This window comes from Copidosoma floridanum, unplaced genomic scaffold (genome assembly GCF_036245765.1).
Source record: "Copidosoma floridanum isolate Cflo_tuat_1 unplaced genomic scaffold, Cflo_Japanese_pri ptg000027l, whole genome shotgun sequence".
NCBI lineage: Eukaryota > Metazoa > Arthropoda > Insecta > Hymenoptera > Encyrtidae > Copidosoma > Copidosoma floridanum.
Genome location: NW_028321904.1, coordinates 16,763,138 through 16,784,647, shown reverse-complemented (window position 1 = coordinate 16,784,647; position 21,510 = coordinate 16,763,138). Strand labels below are relative to the sequence as shown.

The 21,510-nt window shown below is 35.4% G+C and overlaps 1 protein-coding gene and 1 long non-coding RNA gene across 2 annotated transcripts; one reads left to right on the top strand and one right to left on the bottom strand.

Moving 5' to 3' along the window:
- Positions 1-7,475: 7,475 nt before the first annotated feature.
- On the top strand, positions 7,476-12,702 carry LOC149373801 (uncharacterized). The gene is made up of 2 exons (XM_089595727.1): positions 7,476-11,180; positions 11,383-12,702. The coding sequence occupies exons 1-2, from the start codon at positions 7,476-7,478 to the stop codon at positions 12,700-12,702; spliced, it is 5,025 nt and encodes a 1,674-aa protein (XP_089451853.1).
- A 5,887-nt stretch (positions 12,703-18,589) lies between these two features.
- On the bottom strand, positions 18,590-19,324 carry LOC149373800 (uncharacterized). The gene is made up of 3 exons (XR_016293309.1): positions 19,225-19,324; positions 19,003-19,118; positions 18,590-18,650 (listed from the first exon to the last, which is right to left on the bottom strand). It is a non-coding gene; the product is annotated as an uncharacterized LOC149373800 (long non-coding RNA).
- Positions 19,325-21,510: the final 2,186 nt, after the last annotated feature.

The following is a 21,510-nucleotide window of genomic DNA, read 5'->3' as shown; positions in this document are numbered from 1 at the left end:
CATTTTTTTAATGTGAATACTAAGGAAATTAGACTTCTTGTATTACTTAACTAATTGCACTGCTGATGCCCGGTGAGATACATTTCTTTAGAGTACCTACCTACAAGGATTTTTCAATTTAATTTTTTCAAAAAAACACTTTGTAGGTTGTGTTAATAATGATATTTAAAAAAAACTAAAATTCATAATTAGGTCGTTTGGAAAAGAATTTGGATTACGCAGAAATAAGTCAACTAGAAAATTAAAAATAGTAAAAAGAATACTAAACCGCTTATAAATTTTTTCAAACATATATTGTCTATAACTAAACGATTTAGTTGTATTAGCAATCAAATTTCTGTGCCATAGCGGTTGTTCGTCTAGGGAGAAACTCACGGATCCAGCATAAGGTATAATTAAAAATATATCTACTCTACATTATATAAGATGACTTTAGATTGTTGACAAAACTAAATCGCTTGTTATTCCTAAACTTATATCACTTAATAAGTAATAAGGGCTTAGGCACCATGTTCATATATTTTAGAAGAATAATTTTTTTTGAACCATTTTTTTAATGTAATTACTGAGGAAATTAGGCATCACGTATAACTTACATTCATTACACTGCTGATTTCTGGCGAGATAAATTTCTTAGCAGTACAAACCTACATGAAGAGTGCATTTTTTTTTTTTCAATAGGCCTTTCATGAGTCGTTTTAACGATGTTATTAGATAAATCTAAAATGCATGGGTAGATTCTGAAACAAAATTTGGTCTACGCAGAAATAAGTCATTTAGAAAATAAAAAAATGATAAAAAGGATTCGAAACCGCTTGTAAATGCTTTTATCCGTACATAGTTAAAAAGAAAGCGATGTAGTTTGATTAGTACTTGATTTCTATGCTATAGCGATGGTTATTTCTACGAAAAACTAACAGATCCAGCCTAACGTATAAATAAAAATATATCTACTGTACATTAAATACGATGTCTTTGGCTTGTTGACAAATCCAAATTACTTGTTATTACTTAACATGTTAAAGTTCATTAGTATTTGTGGTTTAGGCACCATGTCTATTTATTTTTGCGAAATAATTTTTTGTTTACCATTTTTTTAATGTGAATACTGAGGAAATTAGACTTCTTGTATTACTTAACTAATTGCACTGCTGATGCCCGGTGAGATACATTTCTTTAGAGTACCTACCTACAAGGATTTTTCAATTTAATTTTTTCAAAAAAACACTTTGTAGGTTGTGTTAATAATGATATTTAAAAAAAACTAAAATTCATAATTAGGTCGTTTGGAAAAGAATTTGGATTACGCAGAAATAAGTCAACTAGAAAATTAAAAATAGTAAAAAGAATACTAAACCGCTTATAAATTTTTTCAAACATATATTGTCTATAACTAAACGATTTAGTTGTATTAGCAATCAAATTTCTGTGCCATAGCGGTTGTTCGTCTAGGGAGAAACTCACGGATCCAGCATAAGGTATAATTAAAAATATATCTACTCTACATTATATAAGATGACTTTAGATTGTTGACAAAACTAAATCGCTTGTTATTCCTAAACTTATATCACTTAATAAGTAATAAGGGCTTAGGCACCATGTTCATATATTTTAGAAGAATAATTTTTTTTGAACCATTTTTTTAATGTAATTACTGAGGAAATTAGGCATCACGTATAACTTACATTCATTACACTGCTGATTTCTGGCGAGATAAATTTCTTAGCAGTACAAACCTACATGAAGAGTGCATTTTTTTTTTTTCAATAGGCCTTTCATGAGTCGTTTTAACGATGTTATTAGATAAATCTAAAATGCATGGGTAGATTCTGAAACAAAATTTGGTCTACGCAGAAATAAGTCATTTAGAAAATAAAAAAATGATAAAAAGGATTCGAAACCGCTTGTAAATGCTTTTATCCGTACATAGTTAAAAAGAAAGCGATGTAGTTTGATTAGTACTTGATTTCTATGCTATAGCGATGGTTATTTCTACGAAAAACTAACAGATCCAGCCTAACGTATAAATAAAAATATATCTACTGTACATTAAATACGATGTCTTTGGCTTGTTGACAAATCCAAATTACTTGTTATTACTTAACATGTTAAAGTTCATTAGTATTTGTGGTTTAGGCACCATGTCTATTTATTTTTGCGAAATAATTTTTTGTTTACCATTTTTTTAATGTGAATACTAAGGAAATTAGACTTCTTGTATTACTTAACTAATTGCACTGCTGATGCCCGGTGAGATACATTTCTTTAGAGTACCTACCTACAAGGATTTTTCAATTTAATTTTTTCAAAAAAACACTTTGTAGGTTGTGTTAATAATGATATTTAAAAAAAACTAAAATTCATAATTAGGTCGTTTGGAAAAGAATTTGGATTACGCAGAAATAAGTCAACTAGAAAATTAAAAATAGTAAAAAGAATACTAAACCGCTTATAAATTTTTTCAAACATATATTGTCTATAACTAAACGATTTAGTTGTATTAGCAATCAAATTTCTGTGCCATAGCGGTTGTTCGTCTAGGGAGAAACTCACGGATCCAGCATAAGGTATAATTAAAAATATATCTACTCTACATTATATAAGATGACTTTAGCTTGTTGACAAAACTAAATCGCTCGTTATTTCTTAACTTATATCTTAAATAAGTAAAAGCTGTTTAGGCAACATGTCCATATATTTTACAATAATAATTTTTTTTAACCATTTTTTTAATGTTAAAACTAAAGAAATTAGGCTTTACGTATAACTTATCTTCATTGCACTGCTGATAAGCTGCTGATAAGCTGCTTCTCAGAGAATAATAGATGGTTAAAAAGATACCAATTCACTTTTCATTCTTCCAAACATATATATTGCTTATAAGTGAGCGTTTTGACTTATTGGGTTATTAGCGCTTGTGTTATTAAATCTTACAATTTTTCATTTAATATATTTTCCAGTAAGCGCCTCGAGTTATCGGGTGATTTCCGCTTTTGTTTTTAAATAATATAATTTATTATTTAATAGATTTTTCAGTAAGTGTCTTGGGTCATCGGGTAATTGGTGCTTGTGTTATTTAATAATAAAATTTTTTATTCAGTAGAGTAGCCTGGAAGCGCCTCGGGTTATCGGATGATTGGTGCTTGTGTTATTAAATTTTATAATTCATTATGTAACGGATTTACCAGTAAGGGCCCTCCAGGTCATTGTGTCATAAGCGCTTGCGTTATAAGCTTCCCAAATGAAAATATTTTGCATGTTCTTACGCTTGTGCTTACGTAAGACTAAACGTAAGTTCTTACGTATGAACTTACGTAAGAACTTACGTTTGATAATCAACCATATTCTTACGCAAGAACTTACGTAAGAACTTACGTGAGAACTTGTAAGAAATTAAAAATTTAATGGAAGTATGATTTTCTATTCTATTTTATTCGTGTTACATGGCATTAACTTTTTTTTTATTTTTTATTTTTTTTTAATAATGACTCAAAGAATATGTTATTTAAACAAACTAATAAATCATTAAAGTTTTGTTTAAAAACTTGACATTTATAACTGCATAACTCACAAAATTAAAAAAACAGACCGCTATTTTCTGTATCCATTATAGTTAAATTAAACTAGGTGAAATTCTGTCATCTCAATCCAATGGCTGCAAAAGAAATAAATAATAATTTTACCTTTATAACTATGCTTTTAAAATTATTGGTATGTATATAAAAAAAAACTTTTTTCATAAATAAGTGTGTGTAATAGGCATAACCAATTTATTTTTTTATATTTACATTATTTTTTCTAGCTTTTTTACAAGCATTCGATTTTATAGTTATGTGACATGCAATAATTCCACTTTGATAATCTGTATAAAAAAATTTTTATTTTCACTTATGATTAAGAAATAAGTCTTTTTCTTATAACTGTTATAAAAAAAAGTTACATTTATTCAATAATACTCATTAATTTGTAATTGGTAGGAAATATTTAAAAATAACATTTTCTTGATTGCCAACTAAGCTCTATCAACAAGTTATTCATAAAATTTCTTAGTACATTTATACATCTAGAATTATACTCTAACTATAATAGAGTGATAAAATTAAGTTTTTGGTGTTTCAATGTAAAGTTTGATGAGAAATTTCTTTAAAGCAGATAATTACAATAAAAAATAAAAAAAATAAAATTGAACACTTTACAGTTCCTGGTAATGGTAAAAATATTTTTTTAATATTTATACTATCGCACTCTAAAAACAAACATAATTAATTAGTTTTTTCTTAACACAAATCTATCTTAATTTTGATCAGTTTCTGTGTACTTCTTAATTATCCTTTTATCTAGTAGCCACTCAGGATCAGCATCTTTTAAGTTCTCCCGTTGTTTGATAAAGTGACTTCTAAGGTCTTGAATTTTTTGTCGCAAAACATCATTGATAGTGTTTAGGAATACCCTCCTTTTTTCAGGGTGGTCGACTCCAGATTTATCGAACCCAATTCTTTTGTTGATTAAATATTCATCATACAATTCTGAAAGTAAGCAATTGATTTTTTATAATAGTTATTAAGATAAGAGGTCAATTCTAATAAGAACTCATGTCGTTTGAAGTTCGTAAAAAATTTCTAATCGAGTCTTTGGGCAATAAAATAAATGCTCGGAAAAGTAAATATTAAACCAAATTTATGAAAGGAAATTCTACTAATATAATTTTTATATGCTGTTGCCTTATAGTTAGCATAGCCGGCTGATTAAAATTAGTTTCTGACTAGAAATATTGTGAACAAAGCACTAATTTCTATCAATATGAGAGAAAAAAAGTTAACTAAAAAGAAGCAGATTTCCTGTGGAAGAGTAGCTATATTGAAACAATTTCTTTTCCATAAATTTTGTCACAGCAATAATGTACTTTTAATTTTTCTACCATGAGCGGTTAATACAGAATCCCTTTTGCGCTCTTTACTTGAACTTTGCACTCATAAATCATTTCGCACCCACGAATAAAAAGTAAATTCTGGCCCTCTGAGCCGAAAGTACTTTTCCCCTTAGAGCGTAAGGAGATTTGCATGCACAAAATGGACCCATGACCCTTATATAGCACTTTGCGCCCGCAGAAGGAAAAGTTTGCTCGCAACTTGGCATAAGCCATTCAGGCGCGTTCGTACTACTTTACGTCCATGGTACGAAATTTACTATTTTCTACGATGGGCATACAGTACCACTGTCGCTTTTTTACCTCGGAAGTGCCACGTTCCGTCCGTGGGCACACTGCGGATAACGATCTACGCGACTCTGGCACAATTATACAACAACCGCACACATCAGGTGCTCATATTTATGCTTTGTGCCCTAGTGGCGTAATGTACCATTATTTACGAAAAAAAGTTTAATCCAAGGGAATAAACTTTTTTCATGATGAAAGTGCATCTTCAAAAAAGTGCAAGTATCGCGTTATTATAAAATACAATATAAGTATGCATGTTCATTTACAACTTAATTGTTTCACAAATGAAATAGGAATACCATTACTTCAAAATTTAGGGGAGTTTTACCGCTTGTAGAAGCAACGATGAGAATCAGACGATAACTTTTTTAACGCGTTAATAAAACTTTTTTAAAAATACTGTCAAAATTCGAAGTCATAAAGATTTCTGAGAGCCAATCAATTATTAGTATATTCGGAATGAGTGAGGTGTCAGTGGCACGCTAACTTTAATCGAACGTAGAAATTAGATGATAAAAGATTCCAATATTTTGGTTGCCGGTCACTTTCACGAATCGAGTTTCACGACAAAAAAATGTCATAAAAAGATAATTTGTTGAATACCATTCGACGAAAGCCTATTTTACGGATTTAATACGTGGTGTAAATAACGAATGCAAATTTCAGAGTACATGCAACGAATCGACGTTCCACGAAAAATAATGAACGTTCAATTATATTTATTACTTTTTACAAATTTTTACGGAGTTATGTGACATACAAAAGAATGAAAATATTTGGAGATTTTGTCCGTTTCATTAAAAGTTTCATAAGTTTTAAACATATTTTTGATATTAGTTTTCGTTAAGAGCCATTTTTTATTGGGAGCTGCTTTTACTCTCCGTCCAAGATTTAGTTCGGAAATCATAATATACGTATCGGACTGTTCTTATTATTTCGATTAGTGCCAAATAAATGTCCGGGTGATGCTTCCCGACAACAATACGGAACCGATTATGCCAGCCCTCGCTTTTATTGTAAGCACTGAGCACTTTTTGTCGACAACAATAGTGTGTATACGAAAGGCAGCGCAACGCCTGGGTCTTCAAAGCCACGTTCTGTTTTTACCAAACCTAAGATCGCAAATTGTTTGGATTCGTGTTTGCCTTTTTTGAAATTTAAATTGCGCGACATCCGGGCTGCTATTGTACGATTGAGGGAATAAGTAAATATAGTTTTGTTATTAGTATTGTCATTGGAACGAAATTCTCCCCCCTTAGCGGCGGCTAGATCGCGGCTTCGACGGCACTTACGAGGCGTTGCTGGCTCTCTCGCTTTTGAGACTTCGACCTGTTAACATCGCTTGAGTAAATTGAGATCGTTGTATAAGTCAACTAATTGCTCGTTTTTTCGATGTCGTTTTTCTAAATTCTAATCGTCTTGGTTGGCTTCTATATGGTCACAGGTATTTTGTATCAACTCTTATTTTTGTTCGTTCTCGCTCGCTTTACATAAGACAGAACTTATTCGTTTTTACTTTTCACGTTTATCTATTGTTCATTAAATCTAAATTATATTCAAATTGCTCTGTAAATATTGTAAATATCCGTTGATTCAATAAATATTATTAACACCAAAACAATTCGCTTCCACTGCTGATTTCATTTGGTTAGTCAATTTTTTAGTTTAGTGCTACGTCTCAATGACCTTTTTTTTGTCAATAAAAAATTGGTCGAGATGCCACTAACATTTTTGGTAGCAGAGCGTGGTTGATTGCACACATTGCATATTATGAATTTTTGTTACATGTTATTTCTCTTAAATTCACGTTTCTGCCTTGTTTTCGTACGATTTGCTTTTAGTATCAAGTGTTGCTCGAGGAAGGGAGAGGTAGCTGAAACCATCGAGAAGTTGGTGTTTACATCGAGAGCCACTGTCGCGCAGCCTTGACAGAGCGGCTCCCACTCTCGACGCTCGGAAGACGGTTTCGGGCTTTTCTTCTGCCGCTTTCCTGCCGGGCGGAGAGGGGTGTGGGGTCATGTGTTGATAGCCTTTTCTTCGTCTTCTCACTGTAACGCACAGCTTGCGTTCATCAAAAGCTAAAAGGCTGAGCGGGAGGTGAGAGGGGGGCTTATGACGGCGACTACAAACCAGGTATACACAGTCTAGAGGTATCAGCTAATCTTTCTCGTTGAATCGTCGAACTTTGCAAGGTGATATTGGTATTTGTCTGGTTTGTCTTGATTTTTCTGTGACTGTTGAAATAATTTTGAAGAGAATGTCCGAAAAGTGGTACACTGATCAGGTCACGCTTGGAAAAAAGATAAAAAATGCCTTCGCGAATTTCAAAAAGAAAGGGAGAGCCAATATGACGTTGGGGCAAACTCGTGCACGCGTCACACAGTTAGATATGGATCTTGCCGATTTCAAAAAGAAACACGCAATTATACAAGCAGATGAGAAAATCTTGCTTTCTCATGAGTATTATGAAAAGCAAATAGCTGAACAAGTGTTTGAAGCATATACTGACGCGTTGGGTGAGTTCAATGATCACATAATTGATTTAGAAAGTTCACCTCGTGTTGATCATAGACCGAGTAATACCGAAAAAGTAAATTTTCCTCCTCTGTCGCTACCAACGTTTTCTGGTAAACACGAGGAGTGGGAATCGTTTAAGCAGCTGTTTACATCGCTCGTAATAAAACGCGAAATGCCCAAGGCTGTCAAATTGCAACACTTGTTATCGGTAGTACAGGGCTCAGCGCAGCAAAGATTAAAAGGCATTGATATAACGGATTCAAATTTTGACATTGCATGGGAAAAATTAGTACGTAGATTCGACAATACTCAAATACGTTTATTTAATCATCTTGAAAATTTAATAAATTTACCTGTTGTTAAACCCGAAAATTTGCCTGATTTGATTCAAATTTTGGATAAAACTGAAGAATCAGTTCGTGCATTAAAAGATCTCGAATGTCCAGTTAATCATTACGATAATTGGATTATACATTGCGTGATTCGGAAGTTGGATCCATTGAGTCGAGAAGGTTGGGAGATATCGCGTGAGAGCAGTGCTGCGAGCCCTACCTACACGGAGCTCGTTGCCTTTATCGAGAGGCGCACTCAGTCTTTAGAACAGGCTCACGTATCGATTGATTGTGCTCCGGCTCGCAGGGGCGAAAAAAGTATACAACCTTCAAAAGGACAAAATAAACAAATATCGGCGAATGTATCTACTGAAAAGGTCGGGAAGTCTCAAAGCGAATCGAAAACAAAAAAACGATCGGTAGTATCGTGTGTTCTTTGTAAAGAGAGTCATTTGTTGCATAAGTGTCCTCAATTTGAGAGACTGTCTCAGCCGGAAAGATTTAACGTATGCAAAAGGTCAAGATTATGTTTGAACTGTCTTTATGACTCACATTTTTTAAAAAACTGCCCTTCTGAGAAAAGATGCTTGTCTTGTGGAGCGAAGCATAATACACTGCTACATTCAGAGCCTACAAAATCAGATGATATCGGGTCTTTTGGTGCACATAAGCCGGGTGGTGGTGGTCGTGATTTCGGATCAAGCGGGATGTCGAACTCGATTTCGGTTAACGTCGCTCCTGTAAGTGCTTCTATATTGTTGGCAACGGCTCGAGTCGTTCTTGTCGCGGAGCACGGAAGCACAATTGAAGTTCGAGCTCTAATCGATCCCGGGGCTCAGAGAAGCTTTGTTATAGAGTCGGTTATCGCGGATCTTGGTCTTAGAGGACTGCCGTCGTCGTGCTCAGTCGTTGGTTTTGGGGAAAGTGAAACGAAACCAATAGGTGAATCGACGGTAGCGATTCGTCCAGTCACAAGTAGAGCCTCTTTCGATGTTCGCATGCTAGTTATGAGGTCGCTTACTCGATACAGTCCTGGTAGATGTACTGTGCGAGCTGAGTGGCCGCATATAAAAGGGCTCGTGTTGGCGGATCCGTATTTTTATAAACAACAAAGGATAGATTGTATAATTGGGGCAGACATATATGCGTCAATAATGTTGAATGGATTGATAAAGGGACCTCGAGGTACACCACTAGCACAAAACACTATATTCGGTTGGATTTTGACCGGTGAATCATCGGGGCCGCTCTCTGTTAGCAAAGAAACTGTGCGCGTGCTAAACGTTTCGGTAGAGCACAGCCTGTCGAGTTTGTTATCCAAGTTTTGGGAGATCGAAGAGATTGACGCGCCTAAGCCGTTGTCTCCTGAAAATCTTTACTGTGAGGAATTGTTTGTGTCTACTCACACTCGAAACATAGAGGGTCGATATATTGTTCGATTGCCTTTTTCGAAAAAACCACTTTCGTTGAACTCTCGCGATATTGCAATTGCGTGCTTGGCGCGATCCGAGGTCAGACGTGACAAAAATCCTTGTCTCGCGAAAGCATATCGAGAATTCATTGGCGAATACATTAGTTTAGGGCATATGGAGCCAGTTCCAAAGCATGATAGTAATAAATCGTCGTACTACATGCCACACCATGCCGTTTTTCGCCAAGGGAACCCGGATAAAATTCGTGTAGTTTTTAACGCCTCACAGCGGGCATCGTCGGGTCAGTCTTTAAATGACTTTCTCTTGCCAGGGCCGAAGCTCCAATCGGATATAACAGTCGTCATTAGTAACTGGAGATTTTTTAAATGTGTTTTTGTGACTGATATAACAAAAATGTATCGTCAAATTTTAGTGCATCACGATGATATCGATTGGCAGCGAATAGTTTGGAGGCCGGATCGCTCTCAACCTATTCAAGACTACAGGGCAACAACCGTGACGTATGGCACCGCTTCGGCGCCGTATTTGGCTCTCAGAGTTCTCCAGCAGCTGGCTCATGACGAGGGTGGTGCATATCCGGAAGCGGCAATGATCCTGCGTCATCAGATGTATGTCGACGATGCATTCGGCGGAGCTGACGACATGGGGTCTGCTCTACGCTGCAGGGATCAGCTCATCACGGTTTTGAAATCGGCTGGCATGTTGTTGAGTAAGTGGGCGGCCAACGATGCTGCGCTGTTGGGAGGCTTGGACTCGCTGGCTGACTCTGAAATTGCGTTCAAAGTCGAGGAGAGTGTATCTGCGCTGGGACTTTTGTGGCAGCCAAGGGACGACGTCTTTGGTTTTAGAATTGAATGGGCATCAGCTAGATCGGAGCTGACCAAAAGAGGAATTCTTTCAGATATTTCACGATTATTTGATCCTATGGGTTGGCTGGCCCCTGTATTGATTACAGCGAAAATTGTGTTACAGGATGTTTGGCTTTCAGGGGTCGATTGGGACGATCGCGTGCCTGGAGAGCTGTGTAAGAAATGGTCTGGTTTTCGATCGTTGCTCGGAGATCTTACTAAGATCAAAATACAGAGGTGGATTGGAGGGGCCGAAACAGATGGATGGACTTTGCATGGCTTTGCAGACGCTTCCAAGCGCGCATATGCGGCAGCAATCTATGCTGTACTACCCGGATGCTCGTCGACTTTATTAATAGCAAAGACAAAGATTGCACCAGTCAAGGTGCAATCACTTCCTAGGCTTGAACTATGTGGTGCTCATCTGCTGGCTCGCTTAATTGGAGGTACCCTGGCCCGGTTGAGAAGACCGCCGGACGAAATTCACTTATGGACAGATTCAAGGGTGGTTTTGGATTGGCTGGCCTCGCACCCGTCTCGCTGGCAGACATTTGTTGCCAACCGTGTTAGTGAGATAGTATCATCGCTTCCCCAGGCACAATGGCATCACGTCCGTTCTGCTCAGAATCCTGCAGACTGCGCTACTCGAGGAGTCACGCCGGCTCAGCTCTCAACGCATGATCTCTGGTGGAGGGGACCTGCTTGGTTGGTTCTATCAAGTTCAGAATGGCCAATGCTCGACGTCGGTGTTCGTGCGGAATCGTTATTGGTGGAGCAGAGAGAGGCTGAAGTTGCTGTATGTGTGGCGCACTCCGACGAGGGGTTGAATGTGGTAACCAAGCTTGAGAAACATTCAAGTTTCTCACGAATACTTAGAATTTTGGGGTATTGTGGACGTTGGTTACATACCGGGGGGAAAAGAGGCCTTGGTAAGCTGACAGCTGGAGAGTATACTTGGGCTCGTCTTGCTTGTTATCGCGCAATTCAATCGTACTGGTTTGCTAATGAAAAAAAAAATTTTGTTGCGGAATCAGGTGCTTCCGAGATCGTCACCCTTGGCACGTCTGACACCTTTCGTATGTCATCAGGGCCTTATTAGAGTCGGGGGCAGGCTCCAGGAATCGTCACTATCATTTCAAGAGAAGCATCCAGTGATCTTGCCAGGTAGAAGTTTGTTAGTGAGACGACTCATCGAAGAGGTCCACGCTCTTACACTTCATGGAGGCACTCAACTGATGTTGTCTCATATTGGCCGTTCGCTGTGGATAATTCAGGGTCGACGGGTGGTGTCCGGCGTTTTTCATCGCTGTGTGAGGTGTCTGCGGTTTTCTCAGCAACGCACTCAGCAGCAGATGGCCCCTTTGCCAGCAATACGACTGGAGCCGCAGCGTCCTTTTGCATCTGCAGGCGTAGATTACGCGGGCCCTGTACCGGTGTTATTTTCGAGAGGTCGAGGAGCAAAAGCTACAAAGGGCTATATCGCAATTTTTGTTTGTCTTGTGACTAGAGCGGTCCACATCGAGATTGTGTCGGATCTATCAACGGGGGCATTTTTGGCAGCCTATTCAAGGTTCGTGGCTCGTAGAGGATGCTGTTCTGTGATCTACTCCGACAACGCAACGAATTTCCGAGGGGCGGCGGTGGAGCTCAATAGAATGTTTTCAGTTTCTTCAAAGTTTATCGGAGAAGTCGCAAGTCATCTAGCACTGAAAGGCACGTCATGGAAATTCATCCCTCCCCGCGCCCCGCATTTCGGGGGCTTGTGGGAAGCAGCAGTGCGCAGCTTCAAATTTCATCTTCGACGTGCAATGGGAAGCGCCACTTTGACCTTCGAGGAGCTATCAACGCTTGCAGCTCGTATAGAGGCGTGTTTAAATTCACGTCCTCTCTGTACTCTTAGTGGAGACGCTTTGGATCATCTGGCGTTGACTCCTGGACATTTTTTGGTCGGATCTGCCTTGCTGTCGTATCCTGAGCCGTACGATGAGTCACATTGTTCCACTAGTTTGAATCATCGCTGGAAGCAGATTGTTAATATCCGAAACTCATTTTGGTCTCGTTGGCGAAAAGAGGTGTTGAATCAGCTTCAACAGCGCAATAAGTGGCTTAAGCAGGCTCCAAACATCGAACAGGGGGACGTCGTATTGGTTAAGGACGAGCTTGCTCCACCAGCTCAGTGGCCATTGGCACGAGTACTGCAGGTTCATCCAGGAAAAGATGGTTTGGTACGAGTGGTTACCTTAAAGACATCAAAATCGGTTTTCGTACGCCCGGTGGTCAAGCTTATTCGATTACCTACCGAGTCGCAGGCTGAAGAATATTTAAGTAAAATTAAATCAGGACAAGAAAAGTGATGGTGAAGTGAATTGATGGAATAGGCATTATGGACTGTAAAATCAAAAATTGTAGTGATTCATGGACTGTGAGTGTTGGATTTATTGTTATGTTGTATATGGACCTATTTAGCATAGAATTATATGATTAGATTTTGATTTAAAATTTTAGTTAAGTCAAAAATGAAAATGCATTGTTTTTATATTGTTCGTTTCGATTGTAATTGCGGCTCAGAGCTACTACCTGTTTGCTTTTTGTTGTTTGATAAATTTGCTTTTTTTTTTTTTAAACACTCCAAATTAATGAAATTTGTAAGCAAAAAAAAAAAAAAAAACAAGCAAAGGGGGATTTCAATCTAATTCAATGTGAATTTTAATAAAAATTCTAATGTTAAGGCTCTTAATGTGAAGCGAGTTTGAGTTAAAATTTTTGTTATAAAGCATTGTAATTTGCTGACTGAGAGACAGCAAGGCGGGCAGTATGTTTGGATTCGTGTTTGCCTTTTTTGAAATTTAAATTGCGCGACATCCGGGCTGCTATTGTACGATTGAGGGAATAAGTAAATATAGTTTTGTTATTAGTATTGTCATTGGAACGAAATTCTCCCCCCTTAGCGGCGGCTAGATCGCGGCTTCGACGGCACTTACGAGGCGTTGCTGGCTCTCTCGCTTTTGAGACTTCGACCTGTTAACATCGCTTGAGTAAATTGAGATCGTTGTATAAGTCAACTAATTGCTCGTTTTTTCGATGTCGTTTTTCTAAATTCTAATCGTCTTGGTTGGCTTCTATATGGTCACAGGTATTTTGTATCAACTCTTATTTTTGTTCGTTCTCGCTCGCTTTACATAAGACAGAACTTATTCGTTTTTACTTTTCACGTTTATCTATTGTTCATTAAATCTAAATTATATTCAAATTGCTCTGTAAATATTGTAAATATCCGTTGATTCAATAAATATTATTAACACCAAAACAATTCGCTTCCACTGCTGATTTCATTTGGTTAGTCAATTTTTTAGTTTAGTGCTACGTCTCAATGACCTTTTTTTTGTCAATAAAAAATTGGTCGAGATGCCACTAACACAAATAGTTTAGTAAATATAGTTAAAAACAGAAGGGATATGATATAGTCATAAAAAAGCGAAATATTCGTCCGTGGCATTGCATAACAGGCCTTAAATGTGCCATCGAGAAACCACGATTGCAACATGTAGCTAATACGAGAACTCTGTCATTTGACTTGGTGGTGTGAACGTTTCAATCGTAAATGAGAAACTGTTCAGAAGAGATGTCAAGCATTCTTTGATATTTATCAGGAAGAACAACATTAAGTTCAGCTTGAGATCTTGGGTGCGGAGGAAGATGTTTACGATGCTGCCTGCGGAAAGATTTTTTCAGCTGCTCTTGCTCTGGCAGTTGACTTATTCCCATATCAGATAAATCAACCAATTCCGTACGAAGAATCTGTGACGGAGCTTGTTCAAGATGTTCCTGAGCTTTGCATTTTACCCTACCCAGCGTACAAAATTTTAAAGTTAGGCTACGTATACATAATCCTACGTACACGCAACATTTTTTTAACTAAACGTGGGATTTCGAATAATAGTAACCTTGCTTCAATCACTTCAGCCTCGTACTGCTCCAAATTAGGAGGATGCTCATGCGCTTCAGCAGGAGGGCATTTCTATACTACAAGGTCTTCTCCTGGCAATGTGTCTGTGATAACCAATCTAACGGTGCACTCTTTGCGATGTAACCTTTCGCAATCTCAATAGGTTCTGTCAGCGCAGCTTCTCGATGCATGATACGAAAAACCATTTAAAATCAATTTACTTCTAAGATTTACAATACGGTTTTACATTATACTATAGCAAAAAAAGGAAAACGACAATATTGTAAGTAACAGAGATAATTATAAGACTATGCCAACTTTGAAGGTAAACAACGGAAAGCTAGAACTACATAAAAAGATATTGTACATCGTAGAATTAGCTTATCGTGAAGTTGGTTTTTCGTAAAAATTGATTCGTGAAAATAGTCGTCATCAAATAGAATTCATTGAAATTAAATTTTGTGAAATTCGCAAGTCGTGAAATGTGCTTTTGTGAAAGTATTTACGTGAAAATGGGTGGACACACAATATTTTAGAATAAGAAATAAATAGATACATTAATCTAGAATCGCAATCCACAACCAAAAAATTTTGTTTTTAACATTTTGAGCTAGTGAACTAAAAAGAATGTCCTTCAAAATTGGATAGCCTGGAAAATTATATCCTTTTTACGCTAACATTTAGTTTTATCGGTTTTCTGATTATAATTTCTAACAATCAGTTTATTTATAATACCCAAGCGAAAGTTATATAAATGAAACACTGATAAAAAAAGATAATAACTAATAATAAAAAATAATAAAGTCCAGATTTAAGACTAAGATTAAAATTTAATACTTGTTGTAATTATTTATTATTAGTTATTATTTTTTTTTCGCTGTAAACAAAATCTTGGCGAACGAAAAGCAATAATAACTATTAATAGCTAATAATAAATTTTATAAATTTTATCAAACCGTCATTAACACTCATAATTATTTATTAATCTATAACTAGTTATAAAAATAATTGAAAAATGTTATTCTTATAAGTGGCAGTCAATTGTATATAAAGAATTACTAATGCTTTTTCAAGAGAAAACAAAACCATATTTTATAAAAAAACCAGAGAAATAAAAAAAAATAACTGTTTTACATTTTTTTTAAATTGTATATAATGAATAATAATAAATGGTAAATGTTATTATAGTCTCAAATCTGGACTATATTATATTTTATTATCAGTTATTATTTGTTTTTTTCTATCATCAATAATTATTAGTAAATAAATGAGATTATTTCCGTTTGGGTAGGAACTAAGTAACACTAACTAAAACTACGTTTTAACTACTACTTATTGCACTCCTAGACACTAAAGGTACATAGCTACTGTTTACATACGGAATAGGTTAGGTAAGATTAATTTATAATATGTGCAGAGAACACCGCAGCTGCTGGCCGTGCTTCACCTGCCCCATTTAGATACTATTTCATACTATTTATTATATTATTTAGATGAACAAAAAAACAAAATTGCGTTTTGAAGCTGAAGACTTCAGCTATTAAATGAATCTATTTTCGTTGCCAAAATCTACTATTATCAAGTTGTTTTAAGCTTATTAAAAATAAAGCCAACCGTTTTTTAGAACTTAAAATTTTTCAATTATATAATAAAGAAATAATGTCATTTCTTGACATCGAAAAAGTAGACGATTACAATATAAGTATTTTTTATTGCACTCATACTACAATTTCATTTTTTGAGTTTTAACTTATTAATATAGTTAGGGGGCCACACTGTGCCGCGGTACTCCACCTTCCCCATCCTCTTCTATCATGGATTTAAAGACGTGATGTTATGATAAGTCATACTTTTTGACACACTTGCACTTCATGAATCACACTATTAAACGATTTACCGTACTTTCAATGAAAATGTTACCGATGATTAACAACATGTAATGATTTTAATGAATTGTATTAAACATCTGCCGGGCGGTACTTGCAGAAGAAGACATTAATTTATAATGAACATGGTAAAAACCTTTAGGTTACGTTTTCACATAAGAGTGGTGCTTTTTTAACGGCAATTGTCTCAAGTTACCGTTTTTTAGTTCCAAAATAAATAATATAACTTATTAGAGCAAAATTTTTAGTTAATGAATTTTTAAATATCGTGAGCATACCTCTTAACAACTGTTTCTTATCACCCTCGAGTGCTTTTCTTGGAGAATTAGGGTTAATATTAGTAACGGTACATCCTTTTTCTCTTATGCATCTATTGACTAGTTTTATTGGAGTCCACAACAAGTCGGCCAGATCTCTTAAATATATGTCTGGTTTTTTTTGCAATTGCAGTGTCGTCCAAACTTCATCATCGACCAATACATCGAGACCGAGGTAGTGCTAAAAGTATTTATATACAAGTTTAATTATATACAACATATACCATAAAGGATAATCGTTGAACAAAACACTACGATCATCCGTAATATTCAGTGCTAACTACTTTATTTAACACACACGTTAGTCTATTCTATTTGTTTTATTTGGTTTTAAGCAATTGCTATTTTTATGCACAGCAGGATGTAGAGTAGGTTAGGAATAATCACAGGAAGTATGTGTGAACATATATATATGAGCGATGCAGCAGACAATACAAGTTTCCAATCTGCATCGTGCACATGACGTCAGTCACCACTTTAGATCCATGCATATAGCTCTTAAATTTTATTTTAGTAACATTATTAACAAGAGTTACAGTTTTGCTTACCAGACCATCAATAATGTCATGCCTTTTTCCTAGCGTGTCAAGTTTGTATGTTGGCTCTGTTTTGAATCATATAACACAAATATTAAAAGAAAAAAAAATAATACGGCAAGAAAACAGTGAAATTACAACAGAACCAACCTGTTTATTAAATAATGCAATAAAATATCATTTGAAAATAAAAAGAATCGACGACCTTAACAATTACAACAATTAACTGCTATCTTGTATTGGGAAAACGCTACGTAATAAAAGGGTATTGTACGTCGAAAGGGTACAAATTTTAAATAAATTTATCCATTTCAATTTATATAATTTTAATTTTTCTATTCAACACTCGTCACGACTTTATACATTAATATTTAAATTTGATTGCCGTGTGAAGGTAATGTGTGCATAGTACGCTAAGCGAACGCTAGAGCACGTTTACCAAAAAAATGGAAAACTTACACGAAATTTTTTATATTCGTAGAAAAGTAGTGACTATCAATTAAAATTTGTTTAATAACATTGATTAGTTCAATTATATAACCCACTGGAATATAATTATAAGAAACTGATAAAAAAACAATCCCTTATATGGTGCTCGGTTCCGGCATTAAAAATTAAAAAAATTTTAATGCAGGAAGTTAAGTAATTTTTAAAAATTATTTATAAAAGAAATTACATGATATTAAAAATCTAAATAAAGAGATGAGCCGTTGAGAAATCGTTCTACGATAATTTCTCGAATAAGAGGGAAGTTGTTGCAAGTGATTTTATTTGAAGAACGCGATACTTCCAAAAAAAAGTTTTTCTGCTACAATAATTACCAAATATTTGTCAACATTTAACTCATGTTTTACTTGAAGCATGGGCGGACAGGAAATTTTAAATACATTTTCCACTACACTCGAGGTTCACCTAACATAGTATGACTCAAAATGCTAGTACCAAGGAAACCATAATATTGGTCCATTATTATTTCCCTAAAGGAGATCCGCATACAAATTTCGACAAAAGCCTTGCATATGTAACATTTCATAGAAATGTAAGGATGAATAATTATTTTGATAATTAAAAAGCAGTAAGTTGCACATTGAAAACAAGTAGATTAAGTTGAATGTTTCACTGCAATCTACAATATATTAATTAATTTTCAATACCAGCTTTTTTTCTGTATCTATTTTTAATCGATCGGACCGGTTTTTTTCTTGTCAAATCATGCCTATGCTCAATGGTGTCTTCGGCTTGATTACTAGCAGCCTCAGTACTACTTGGAAGTGGTCTTCCAGTATCATTATCAAAATTATCATCAAGCTCATGTCGTGAGCTTGGCCCGTGAAATGACATATCACTTGGCATATTGATACGGTCCTCGACTTGAAGCTGTAACCTTGCTCTGGTATCCGTTATACTATTCGGATCATTTGAAGTAACGTCATCAAAATTGTTGACTGCACGATTGTTGATAGAAAAAACAGGCAGGCTCGATATATTGTTGTGGATTTGTTCTTCTTCAGATACATCTGAGTCTTCAATTCTAGGCCTCTTATTCAAACAATTTTTTCGCTTGTACTGTTTTAAGATTTCCTGTGCTACTTTATTGGTAGTTGTCTGCATTTCATTCTAAATTTAAATTAATTTTTATAACTTCAAACATATAGAAATTATTTTTTTATAATAAAAGTATATATCAGACTAAATGGTCAAGACTTTTATGATCCATATTGGAAATCCAAGTAGATATATTCAAGTACCCATAAATATAACATATACTAATGTTTAACCCTGCACTCATCCTATAGTATTGCTTAGTAAGCCTTTTCATTACACTTTTTATATTTTGTTGGCATTGAGAGGCATCTTTGAATTTTCAATAATTCATAGTTATCTCTGACAACCAAGGTTTGGTATACAGGCACATGGATGGACATAAGAACAGAAAACTAAGTTAAAATATAAAAGCAAAAGTACTTACAGAATCAGAATTAGAATCATCATCGGATGATACTGGACTTGTCGACGTTTCTTGGCTCCTTTTTTGAAATTTTGAACGTTTCATTCCATCTTTTAGTTTGATCTCATCTTTAGTTGCTACAAAAATATATTTCAAGTAATATTTAATTTAATTCACATATGTATATCCATGAAGCATAGTATAAATTCGTAAAAAAGTTTTCTGATTAATATTAATACTTACCCCCCAAATGCAAAATATGAGCCTTGTAATTGTGGGTATGTTTTTTAGCATTTTTTGTACATTCATCATCGCTACAAGGCCATCTAGCATAGTACCATTTATTTGCATCAAAATCGTTTACATCTTTAGGTTTGAACACAATAAATTTGAACACGCCTGGTCGATTGGAATCCTCACATTTTTTATATATATGTGAGATTTCGTATATTCTTTTACAGTTTTCGTCTTTGAAACGAATTAAAGCGAAGAAAACTTCCATTGTTACAAATAATACTGATCCTTTTTAATAACACCACTCTAATTGAAAGATTTTCTTTGGCTTCTCTGGCAAAGTAACAAAACGGGCTTAACCACAAAATACATGAAAATATTAGGGTGCAGTTACATTCAAATGAAAGTGATCATCGACCGATAGTGGCGCTGGCCATGGCGCTGACACAAGCTACCACAATGGGTACATTTTTTTTCGTTTATTCGGTCGCCCAACGCCTGGTCAGTTGCTCCAGATCCCAGGGGCCGTACCATGCAAGTATTTTTCTGTACATCGGGCTGTGTTATAACATAGATTCGCGAAGAGAAAAAAAGTTATATGGTACGGCCCCAGACTGCGAATTGCATCAAAGAAAGATCCTCCACTATATACCATCACCACTATATTCGTATTTCGCAAGAGCATCGAGTGCATCATTCACACGTACACGACTAAAGATAATGCGTAAACGAAGCAGCCAATAAGAAAAACGGAATTTAGTAACAAAAAATAAAAATTTTTTGTATAGTTAATATTTTTTTAATGAAAACGATGAGGTTGTTTGAAACGTACTATTTAGAGTAACAAATAACTAAAGCAATAATATAAAAACACGCTTGGCTCTCAAAAAATATGACTTGCCGGTGTTTTTGTTAGCTGAGTGCGTAATAGAATCTTTACTCTCAGCACTTATGCGCAGTACGTTTTATTTCTTGACGCAGTCCAAAAAGCCTATTCTGTACTGAGAAAGGTTACGGGAATTTATTTAATAGAGTGGCCAGTAAGCTCCCTGGGTTATCGGGTGATTGGCGCTTGTGTTATTACTGATTAGGTTATTTGGTCAAATAGCTAGGGGTTAAGTTATCTGGTTCTTTGCGTTTTGCACCATATAACCAATTTGAATTTTGCGCGATTTTGGATGCCACTTTCGGGAGCACTGTAGAAAACCTATAAAAGTGGATAATCTTACACTCACTCACATTAGGCTAAATTTAGGTACGTGCATTTACTTGAAATTAAGATTATGTTATACGTCGAAAACTTCATGTCAAATACTATGTAGACAAGCCTGAAAGTTCTCTACAGTATCTTACGTGTATTCTACGTGTAGAAAACTTACTTTTTCTACAACCGCTTTTCTACCTTGCCATACCTGGCTTCTACTAATCTACTGTCGCTTCAAACATCAATGCCGTAAAGAGACCTTGAGATTCCTATGTTGTTGCCATAGAGGTATAAGAATAGTGGGGAAAAGCGCTATACTAGCCCATTAGCGGCAGTGACAGCATAATTAAGTGTAACGAGGCATATGTTCTTGTTGCTAAAGCCAAGTTATTGACTACTTCTTCGTCCATCATATGACTCGACCAATAACATAACTGCCAGACAAAGACAGATGTCCCGTTACGTAGCGAATTCTGCTGTCGCATATCACGGCCCCTTTTCTCCTCTATTCTTATACCTCTATGGTTGTTGCTCGTCACCTTGTCAGTCTCGTAACCCTTATAGCTCAACACGTACTCATCTTTATTAATTGTTAGTTGTGATTCAAAACATGCAGGCTTACAGATACATGTACAGTTAGCAAAATACGCATATTTTTCATCTTAACTTTATAATATCGACGTACCCCTATTAAACTGAAGGACCAAGGAGCGCACCCATTACATCCACACCCAAGAATTTAAGGATTATTAGAGGTATAAATTGTTGACACTAAAAACAATTGTTTATGCTTCGGGAGGTTAAACATTATTATTAGTACAAAGGCATTTGAACTTAATGTAAGTGTGACCTCTTAAAGTTTTATAAAATTTTTGATTCATTCCAATATTTTCAATATATTATTCTTCGTGAATAACTTATTTATTCGTTCACAAAATTCCATCGAAAAGTAATGTTTGCATAAAATTTATTTTTTTTAAAACTTTGTAGATCTTAATTGTTCTTTACTACAAGTTATACAATTATATTTTGATTGAGTTTCCCTCCTGTAATAATGGACCAGAATATTACAAGGGGTGCAAAAAAGTTGT